The sequence below is a fragment of the Lepisma saccharinum genome, chromosome 4 (assembly GCF_977018435.1).
Source record: "Lepisma saccharinum chromosome 4, izLepSacc3.1, whole genome shotgun sequence".
NCBI lineage: Eukaryota > Metazoa > Arthropoda > Insecta > Zygentoma > Lepismatidae > Lepisma > Lepisma saccharinum.
The window spans coordinates 20,891,735-20,903,283 of NC_139232.1; the positions used below are offsets into that span (position 1 = coordinate 20,891,735).

At 40.6% G+C, this 11,549-nt stretch overlaps 1 protein-coding gene across 1 annotated transcript; it reads right to left on the reverse strand.

Annotated features, from left to right (window-relative positions):
- Positions 1 to 10,392: 10,392 nt before the first annotated feature.
- Positions 10,393 to 11,208, reverse strand: LOC145986862 (uncharacterized). Its single transcript, XM_083121333.1, has one exon. It carries the CDS (start codon positions 11,206 to 11,208, stop codon positions 10,393 to 10,395), a length of 816 nt encoding a protein of 271 aa, XP_082977459.1.
- Positions 11,209 to 11,549: the final 341 nt, after the last annotated feature.

The following is an 11,549-nucleotide window of genomic DNA, read 5'->3' on the forward strand; positions in this document are numbered from 1 at the left end:
TCAAGGTATTATCATCAGTATTCCCTACTGGGGCATCACATACTTTCAAAATACCATCTTTCGACTTGTCCCATTCATTTCCATGAAGTGATATTTATAGTTTTTTTGCAATTGGTATTCATATCGAAACTATTAGCCAGTTACGAACTTACATACAGACTCACCTTGTATATACTGTAAATTCCGTGACGCGACAACTCTATCAAGCAGTTTTTTATTGAGTAATGTCTGATCAGTGCTTCGAGTCCCATCTCGTCTACTGGCTTTCTAGACCACAATCATCTACTTTTCTTTTTAAGTAAGCTGCCATATTATTGTTGGTGCTGAATCAACATCGAAATTTTGGCACTTTTACCGGAATTAGAATACGGGACCGTACATTCCAAGGGATCAATTATAACAAGAAACTCGTTCATTACGTCCTTTGACTTTGAAACCAACTGTGATAGCCAGCCATACAAAACAATTCTACCAGGACAAGTTGTATCTTGTGAAACTGTAGAAAGAGTATTGTTCATGTCAACATTAGTCTATTAACACTATGATAACAAAAACTAGTCTAAGTTAATCTCTAGAAGAACATTTTAGTCATTACGTTAGTCGTAAGCTTATCACATTAATAATGTTTCATGTTTATGCAAAATCGTTGCAGTATGTCACTCAATATTTACGACGTTGCCAATTTTCTAGTCTATAACCTATTATTGCTTATACATTTATTAGTATGTGTCTTCAGACTAAATATATAGAGAATGTTTTGAAAGGCAATTGTTGTCGTTTACCATGAACATTTTAAGAGACAATTACGTCGAATTTAGTGCATTTGAGCACCAATTCCCTCCATACTAACTTTTTAGTTACAAAACGCAAATTGTGAAGACAAGAATAGTTAAATACTAAACACTCGAGTCATATAAAATTGTAATTAAATCATAATTCAAAATATCTTGACATGCTCCATGATAACCCGTGGTTTGTTGCTAAAAGTGGGGAGGGAATATGTAGTATTTTTCTGATCATGTAACCAAATTGTCGCATCAAAAAATGATAAACCATAATTTTAACCAAAATATTACTTTCAATTGTATATCTACAGGTCGGAGCTGAGAAGACTGCGAGTGTGCGGTGAGGTTTGGGGTGAACGGGAAGGAAGTGTGGGGAGGAGAGCTTCGACTTGGTGTTTAATTCTTCAGTGTTGCCAGACATGTAGAAGTTACTGTAGGAAAGGGTGAGAACCTGATAATGGAATCTGGACTTTCAGTGTGAGGTGGGTCTGTGTGAGTGTGTCTTGCTAACTTCAGTGCTCTTGTTCCACTGTTTCAGTGCGAGTATGTCTTCTTTGCGAAGAATGTGACAGACAATTCACAGTGAAGCTAGGGAGATAATAAGACACGTGAAACAGCAGTGTGATGAAGAGGCCAAAGAAGGAAAACTGAAGTACTTGCTACAACAACCAAATTTGTGTGTGTCTAATTACACGGGCGTATCTGTGCGAAGTGTATCAAAATTAAGGAGAGATGCCCATGAAGTGGGCGAGACGTCACTGTCTACACCGGGTAAGAAACGACGTCGAGCCGAACAATACAGATTCCATTGCGATGAATTCGATCGAAGGGTCATCAGAGATATAATACAATAATTTTACCTTGTGAAAAATACAATACCAACGACACCAAAACTTCTTTCAGCCATTCGTGAAAAAAAATATTTTCCGTGGAAAGTATATAGTTTACGTCGTCTGCTTCATGATATGGGTTTCAGTTGGAAAAATGCAGAAGCAATAGAAATATTCTCATAGAAGGTCCAAATATTGTTCATTGGCGTGCCAAATATCTATGAGCAATTAAAAATTTCAGATAGGAGAATCGTGTGATAGTATATATTAATGAGTCATGGGTTGACGACAATCTTACCTTTGGGAAATGCTGGAAAAGTGACTCAGTACATGGAGTGTCAACCAACACCAGTTCCTCTAATAGGTTAATTTTAGTTTATGCTGGTTCAAGGCACGGCTTCATCAATGTAGTAAACTTGATATTTAGGTCAGGATGGCAACCGGAGATTATCATGGACAGATGAATTCCGTTAACTTTGAGAAATGGGTGAGGAAAAAATTTCTGCCAGCCCTCCCGAGGACAAGTGTTTGTTTATTAGATTACACCTCCTACCACAACATACAGGTGAATAAGCCTCCGACTAAATATTCGGCATGTCAAGACTAAACGAAATGCCATTTTCAGAAAGCATGAAAAAATTTGAATTATTCCAACTGATCAAAAAGTACAAACCGCCAAATAAGATGTTTCGTGTGAACGAACTTTTGAAGATGAATGGCCATTCAGTGCTTCGGTTGCTTCCTTACATGTGCGAATTGAATGCCATTCAACACGCATTAATGTCGCAGCAGCGACGATAGCAGACACGGCGGTGTTGTTTGGTCGCACTAGACAACCGTTGATTTGGCGTTGTCATTTCTGCGTGGAAGTTAATGGCAGACAGTTTGAAAATCGTTTGTGATGTAGTTCCCTCGGCACCTCTACTCTGCACACAGTGAACATGTTGACACATATGCAATCTAGGGCACCACCACCACCATCTTTGTTTTTGTACGTAATGGTGATGTCCACTACGGATATTCGCTTTCTTCCTTGTTGGCAGTCTCCACGTACCACTTTCCGTGGATAACACATCTCGCTAAACCCTTCCCTACCCCCATGACTTCAACAGACCCATTCGCTTCCTTTGGGGAATCCCTTGCGCATCAACTTGTCTGCCATGTCCTTTCTTGAATAGAACATGCCGCATTTCTTTGTGGAACGCCCATCGCCGCGGTCATATGTTTGGCCGTTGTGCCAATATTTCCTTGTAAACATAATTTTCGCACTTTTTCCCACTTCAATAACTCCGAATGGGTGCCGTTTTCGGCATTTCGTCACATGAACTTTTGTGTTTATTTTCACTTATAGAATCACCTCCTCAGTGTTGGAAACGAACTTTAGTAACACCCTGTATATACGGAAAAGCCATGTGTATTTTCAAAAGTTGGAATAAGATTTTTGGAAAGAGTCCCTGAGACTCCGCATGAAATAATAATCGAAAAACAACTGTCACCATTCATTTAGTAGTTATTTGGGCTGCCGATGGTGAAGTGGTAATGTCCTCGCTTTGTGTTCAAGAGATTCCGGGTTCTATGCAGTCTTAGGAATTCGCATTCTTGCAACTCAACCCCGAATGGCCATTCCTTGCATCACGTGCATCAACCTCAAACCTAGTTATTTATAAGGAGGGCCGGGATTACGATGACCTAAAAATATCAATGAAATGACTTTAAAATTTGTCTTTATTTCAAGGTATGACAGTGCGGCCCAGTTTTTACTTCAGTGACTTTAGATTGATTTGCTTTATTTTACTTCGTGTGCCACTTTTGGCTAATTCGCAAAGATGGGGATGAGTGACGATACGATGGAATTCATGAATGGACATTCACAAATATCCACGCCCAGACCAGGATTCGAACCCCGGCCTCCTGTAGTCGTAGCGAGATATGCTAGCCACATTACCAAGGGGGGCCGTCTCTGTAACGTTAGAACTGAAATTAGAAGGTGTATGTGAATTTTCGGGTTGAAAATATGTAAAACTCTTACCTTATTCAGAATTATTGCAGTAGGTAATGTCGAGCGGCATGTTTCTTTGCTTTGTTCCTACAATAGCGTGGTGATAGAATTCTTGTTTTGATTGTTACCGACATCAAAGAGATACATTTCAATTCCTGGCTACAAATGAGGGAGTGAAACGTAATGAACGTAATTACGAGTTTTTTGCAATTACACAAAAATGGCTAGGAAAAGACGTAAAACGAGAGAAATGACCAAAAATGTCATCAAAATCCGTGCTCTTTTTATACGGAGAACATACCCCGAATTAATCACATTGCTAAGAATTACTTCACAAAAAAGAAAAAACCGTATATGAACGACGCTATATATAAGGAATATATTAGAGAAATTAAGCAAGTGTAATGATCTAGCTAATAACACCAAGCGATTGACGAACAATAAAGTGCATAGTTTTGTCATGAATAAATAGAAATCTCTGTTCACAAGGAAAGTTCTATTAGTTATAACACCATTAAGCCTTGTTTCCATGATATGAAAAACTCACTATGCTGACCAAGGCAGATATTTATTTTATTATAAAACATAAACTAAACGTAACGTTTCAACCTAGCAAGGTCTTTTTCAGACTCTGTACCAAGTACAAATGTAACAAGGTACACAAAAGGACGATATATATACACAAAAATACTCCCCTCCAGACTATTAGAAAGTAGTTCTGGAACAATCTAGCAGGTGACTTTCCCTTGTCAACGGTATTTTCACCTGAAAGAGAATGTGGTTGGACTCTTTATCTCACGCTCTATTTCCTTCATTCTTGTTATTTCTTCTCTCCCCTTTCTCTCTGGTTCTTGCCACTCTATCTAACACCATCTTTCTCATTCTTTGTTTAACTTCAGTTCCCCATTCCAGTGCATTGTGTCTTCTTCACCTTTCTTCTCTACTTCCTTGGACTCCTTCCATTTTTTCACTAGTATTCTCTTCTCCCTTCCTATCCGCTTAACCTCATCCCACTCTATGCCATGTCCTGTTTCTCTCATGTGTTTAAATATCACATTTATCTCTCGTACGTTTAGTTTATGTTTTATAATAAAATAAATTTCTGCCTTGGTCAGCATATTCAGTTTTTCTATTAGTTGTTACATGTATGTACCTTCGAGAATCTCCAATTTTCAACTCATATAAAAACGATCTGTGTCACCTAAGTTTCATGCTATGCTATCTTTAAATTAAATAATACACAACATAAATAAAGACAAGAATAGAAATTGTGATAGAGTGATGATTGGATCTCATTTCCCTTTGATCCATACAAGAAGCAACTCGAAGAGAAATACAACAAAACAGATGAAAAGTCCTAGAAAGAGGTTAACAAACCCACCAAACACGTGTTGTAGTGTAAAAATTACAACCTCTGGTTTCTTCTTAAACAAAGAACGATAATCTAATATACCAGGTAGTCCATTTATAATGATAGTATGGAATATCGCATGCAGAATGCATCCAGTCGAAAAATTGCACAGAAAAAATGTTTGATGCTACTGAGGGGGTAAGTCAATGCCGCAAAAATTTTGTCGCCACCAGCCATCCCTTAGGGGGATGGGGGTAAATTATGAAATTTCAAATGGAACACCTTCATTCGTTTTACATATTTGGATTCCGTGTTGAAAAATAAGTGTTTTTTGTTCTAAAACTTTTGTAAAAAATTGCACCCTTCGAACATTTATAAACATTTAGTAGTTTCAGTTTCATTTTGTTCCCTTTATGTAATAACAGTTTTGGTTTCCGTTGAGAACATTGCAAAAACGAATTTTATTCAAAAAATGTGTGCAAAGAATTCGGCAAAAGAAAATTGTTTGCAATTTATGTTTTTGTGTAACAATAAATAATATTAATTTGTTCCAACTCTTTGGTTTCAAGGAACAATTTCATATGAACAACAAAATTAAGTATGTTACTACAAATTAGTTATGATTTGAGGTACACAAATAAATGTTTAAAGGAGCAAATGTTCAAAATGATGACCGTTCTCTTCAATGCATTTCAAAACACGGTGTATGAAGCTCCACACGGTTCGTCCCACAATGTCAGGAGTGATAGAGGCACAAGCATCAATAATTCGTTGCCGCATGTTTTCTGGCGTTGTTGGAACTTAGTGGTAGAACTTTTCTTTAAGTAGTCCCCAAAGGCAGAAATCAGGCGACGTGAGATCGGGTGAACGAGCTGGCCAAGAACCGGTCCTTGACGTCCTATCCATCGACCAGGAAACTTTGTGTCCAACATGGCTCGAGACTGAATGGAGTAGTGAGTTGGACAACCATCATGTTGATACCACATGTTGCAGCGCTGGTGGTGGCAATTCTTCTAACAGCCCTGGCAGAATATTTACCACAAACTCTGTGTACTTTTGTCCATATAATGTGCCTTCAATGAAATATGGTCCAATCACTTGGCTTCCAATTATTCCGCACCAAACATTTACACTCCAAGGTATTTGGTGTTCAACTTCTCGAATCCAATGCGGATTTTCAACAGATCAATAATGCATATTGTGTCTGTTGATATGACCATGGTTGGTGAATGACGATTCGTCAGAGAAAAATACCGATGAAAATAATTGTTCAGTCATTTGCATCTGTTGCAGCGCCGAATTACACAAATTTAAACCATTTTGAATCTTCGCCATGAAGTCCTGGTGCAAAGACATACGGTACGGATGGAACTTGAAACTTATCAGAATTCGCAGAGTACAGGTATTAGAAATCCCAGAACATAGGTAAATTTGCCTTGTGCTGATGTGGGGATTGTAAGCAAAAGCACTTAAAACATTAATTGCAGCCTCTTCATTTGTAACAGTTTTCCTCCTGGTATTAGATTTTGGATGAATAGTGCCAGTTTCCGTGAATTGTTTCACTATGCGGTAGAAGGTTGCAATGGCTGGAGTATCTCGGTCCTGGAATCGATTGCTGTACAAAGTTCTTGTAGCTTCAACATTTTGATGTGTTTCACCGTAAAGCAGAATGATATCAACTTTTGCTTGTATTGACAGACGCACCATTTTACAAACCTACTTCTCAATTCGACAAACTTAATACTACTAAATCATTAGTACCCTGCCAAGATACAGGAGAGACATTTACATTATTTCACTCCAACACAAATATGGTACGGGTAATCACATTTCAGATAATTCGTAGATTTAATAAAACACAAAGTCATGTTTTCACTAACATAGCGGAAGCATGGTGTTGAACGTCTTTGAAATATTCAAAGCCTTATCCCTTCAAATCCATAGGTAATTCAAAATAAATAACAGCGCATGACAATTCACAAGCCCCACTATTCCAATCATCACGCTGGAATCTCCTAAAAAGAAAATAACACCATCGTAATTTCCCTGATAACCGAACATACAAGAAATGTACATAAATGTTAGTCTCTATCTTGACATTATTAGTGATTGGATTGAACATTAAAGAAATCTACGTACATCACAGCGACTAAGATTAATAACAATAAGAATTGGAACAAACGGAAAGGTCATTAAGAAAACAAAACAGTCAATTTTTTACAAAGGGAAACGACGTGACATACACATCATCACATACTTCACAATTGGCAGGTTTCTTGATTTTCTGGTTCACCTTGACTGCCCACAGAAACATGCACACAGCCACAACCTCAATGCAACTTGAACGAAAGCTTACGCACAAATGATGTATGCCAAGCGAATGGAATGCTTCCTGCATATCTTTCCGCAGCGGAACAGGATGACCTTGGGTGTGTCTACAAAACCCTGTCTTCAAAGAATTGTTCCAACAACGCCAGAAAACATGCGGCAACGAATTATTGATGCTTGTGCCTCTATCACTCCTGACATTGTGGGACGAACCGTGTGGAGCTTCATACACCGTGTTTTGAATTGCATTGAAGAGAACGGTCATCATTTTGAACATTTGCTCCTTTAAACATTTATTTGTGTACCTCAAATCATAACTAATTTGTAGTAACATACTTAATTTTGTTGTTCATATGAAATTGTTCCTTGAAACCAAAGAGTTGGAACAAATTAATATTATTTATTGTTACACAAAAACATAAATTGCAAACAATTTTCTTTTGCCGAATTCTTTGCACACATTTTTTGAATAAAATTCGTTTTTGCAATGTTCTCAACGGAAACCAAAACTGTTATTACATAAAGGGAACAAAATGAAACTGAAACTACTAAATGTTTATAAATGTTCGAAGGGTGCAATTTTTTACAAAAGTTTTAGAACAAAAAACACTTATTTTTCAACACGGAATCCAAATATGTAAAACGAATGAAGGTGTTCCATTTGAAATTTCATAATTTACCCCCATCCCCCTAAGGGATGGCTGGTGGCGACAAAATTTTTGCGGCATTGACTTACCCCCTCAGTAGCATCAAACATTTTTTCTGTGCAATTTTTCGACTGGATGCATTCTGCATGCGATATTCCATACTATCATTATAAATGGACCACCCGGTATACAAATGGATGTATGTGTGTATGTGTGTATGTGTGTATGTGTGTATGTTTGTTCCAGCATAACTCTCGAACGCCTAGAGCGATTTCAACCAAACTTGGAACACGTATCACTTGCAATCTCGAAAGAAATACTGTGTGGGGGTAAGAAACCCCTGGCACCCCTAGGGGTGGGGCGAGGGAGTGACATGTAAAAAAAATCGAAATCGACCTATATTATAGGGGAATCTATAGTCTTCAGTGTCTCTAAGATGAATAGTGACACACGTAACGCTGTTACACTTCAAGTTCATCACCTATCGGGATGGGGGTGAGAGGGGGTGAAAATTAAAATGACAAAAATTACCAAGATTTATGTCGAATCCATAGTTTTTGGAGTCGCTAAGCTAATTGGTGACATTCACGATGTTACACATATGACTTAGAATGTGGAAAGAAATACTGTCGGGGTAAGACACCCCTAGCACCCATAGGGGTCGGGATGGGAAAGGGGCGACATGTAAAAACAATCGAAAACGACCAATATTATTTTGGAGTCAATAGTTTTCGGGGTCGCTAAGGTGAATAGTGACACTCCCAATGCCGTTCAATTCCAAGACACCACAAGCACCCCTGGGGGAGGGGGTGGGAAAGGGTTGACATGCAAAATGATCGATATTAGAGTGTAGTCAATAGTTTTCGTGGTCGCCAAAATGAATAGTGACATTCCAATGCCGTTCAACTCCAAGACAACCGTGGCACCCCTAGGGGTGGGCTGGGAAGTGGGTGACATGTAAACATAATAAAAAACGACCGATATTAGTGTGGAATCAATAGTTTTCCGGGTACCTAAGATGAATAGTGACACTCCCAACTCCGTTCAATTTATTTATTTTTGCTCCTTGAGGTGGAGCTAAAAATGTTGTTCATAAATTGTTGTTAAATTTATATTATAGTGAATTTGTAAAGGATATTACTTTATAATTTGTATACTGTACTTATACTTTTAAATACCTGTAAATAACATTAGTTACATTTTACGCTATACAGGGTGATTTCGAACTCCCATTACAAACTTAGGGGGGTGAATCTAGAAGGAAAAACAAGCCGAAAGTGCCATGTGGCAAAATTACGAAAACGGCACCGTGTGGCTGCCAGAGCCGTGAGAAAATCGGTTCACACCTCTTTCAAAGAGCAATAACGTCTGAACCACGAAAGATACGAAGATCGGCTCTGGCGGAAGTGGAGGAAGTCATATCCAAACAATATCAGGGCGTTGAAATTGCGGCGCTTTTCGTAATGCGCAAGGGGAATCCCCAAAGGAAATGGGGAATCCCCACTGCATGTGAGCGGAAACTCGCGCAAAATGGAGAAAGACGACGAGGGAACATGCTGTCACAGGACGGTCGAAAAGTGACACATGGAGGGAGTCCCCAGAGGAGCGCATGAAGTGCGACAAATGGAACATGCTTGGACAGTGACTGTCGCGCATCTCAGACGGTACGCAAAACGGAGTGATGGATGTACACGTGCATGCTACGTGGAACGCAACGTGCAATTACAATTGCGATATGAACCACTACGTGCCCCCTCGCACCGGAAATTCGTTGAACCCAGGACCTCGGGAGTACAAGGTCAGCCGTAAGTCGGCTCTTTGAGGAGCAGCACCAAATATCCACGTGCCCCACGAATGCAGGGACACCTCCCTAAAAGGCACAGCCACAAAAAAAAAAAAAAAAAGGAAAGAAATTGGCACGTACGTATGAAGGGTTTCACATTGGAATGTACAGTATCACTTTGGCGGAAGGAAAACAGAGAGTAGCACAAACAGATAAAAATCAGTAACACAGATATTGACCCTTTGTCCTGAAAAATAGGCAACTTGTGCTAAATCTTGAATCATTGCTGCTTGATGTTTCTGTTCATTACCGATGGTATGAAGGAACGACGATGAACTCGGAATGCAGCACGTAAGCACTGCGAAGGACAGTATGAAAACATCCTTTGGCGTGTGCAGAACGGAAACTCACAACAGGGGCTCAATATGACGACCACCAACATCGATGCACACATTGTACCTTCGAAGAATGTTCTCATACAGACGATTGAAGACCAGTGGATTCTCTCGAATGAAGTCCGCTGCTGCCACAATCCTAGCAACCAGGTCATGCTCAGACTCGATGGGGGTTTCATAAATGAGACTCCTCATGCGCCCCCATAGAAAAAAAGTCCAGGGGCGTTAAGTCGGGAGATCGTGGGGGCCACGGCACGGGCCCGGCACGCCCTATCTATTGCCTGTCATATCTGTGGGTCAGATGGTCCCGTACGTCCCGTGCAAAGTGGGGTGGCGCCCCATCATGCTGGAACCACATGTTTTGCCTAGTGGCAAATGGCACATTTTCCAACATCTCGGGCAATGTCTCTTGGAGAAAAATCAGATAAGTACGACCTGTGAGATTGGTGGGAAGTACGTATGGGCCAATTAAACGACCGGCCAGTATTCCTGCCCAGACGTTGATGCCCATTCGCTGCTGGAACCCACGAGCTTTCGTTGCGAATGGGTTCTCTTCATCCCACACATGGCTGTTGCGGGAATTAAAAACACCCTCTCTGGTGAATTTCGCTTCATCCGTGAAGAGCACCAACTGTGGAAACTGAGCCGTATTCACGCAACGACGCACAAACCATGTGCAGAAGCGAACACGTGGTTCAAAATCTGTGGGACCCATGGCGTGCACCTTCTGGGGGTGATATGGGTGCAGTTGTTGATCATGAAGGACATTCCACACTACAGACTGAGATACACCAACATCCCGCGCTACGATTCGGGTACTCGTACCAGGGTCTTCGTGCACAGCATGAAGAATTGCCTCCTCCACCGCAGGCGTGCGCCACGTCCTTGGGGCACCTGTGTCCACTCTACTCACAACAAATGTTCCAGATTCACGAAGACGACGGTTCACTTTTTCGAATATGGTGTGTGATGGCGTCACACGTTCCGGGAAACGTTCCTGGTACATCGCACGGGCAGCCCTTCCATTGCATCTCGCTTCCCCGTAAATGAGCATCATGTCTGCATACTCCTCGAAACTGTATTGCACCATCGTGGGAGTTTTCACGTCCACACACACCCACAAAGTCGTAATGTTCCCAGAAGATACGTCGTGTGTACGTACTCAACCAACGTGTCACGTCCAGCGCTCTCTCCATACAGTCTTGCAATACCCAGAGGGCGCAAGGGTCAACTTCGACCAGGGATAGCGAGTGACTCCTAGTATGACGTCAGCGCACACCTTCATGCATCACAGAGGCTACGAACGGGAAGGAACGTCAGTAAGTACGGGTTGGTCGCTCCCGTTCCATGTCCTTCACGTGAGAACGTTAATGACTAACGTCGGACTCGCATGGGATACCTCTACACGCTCTGCAGTAATGTAGTACAGAA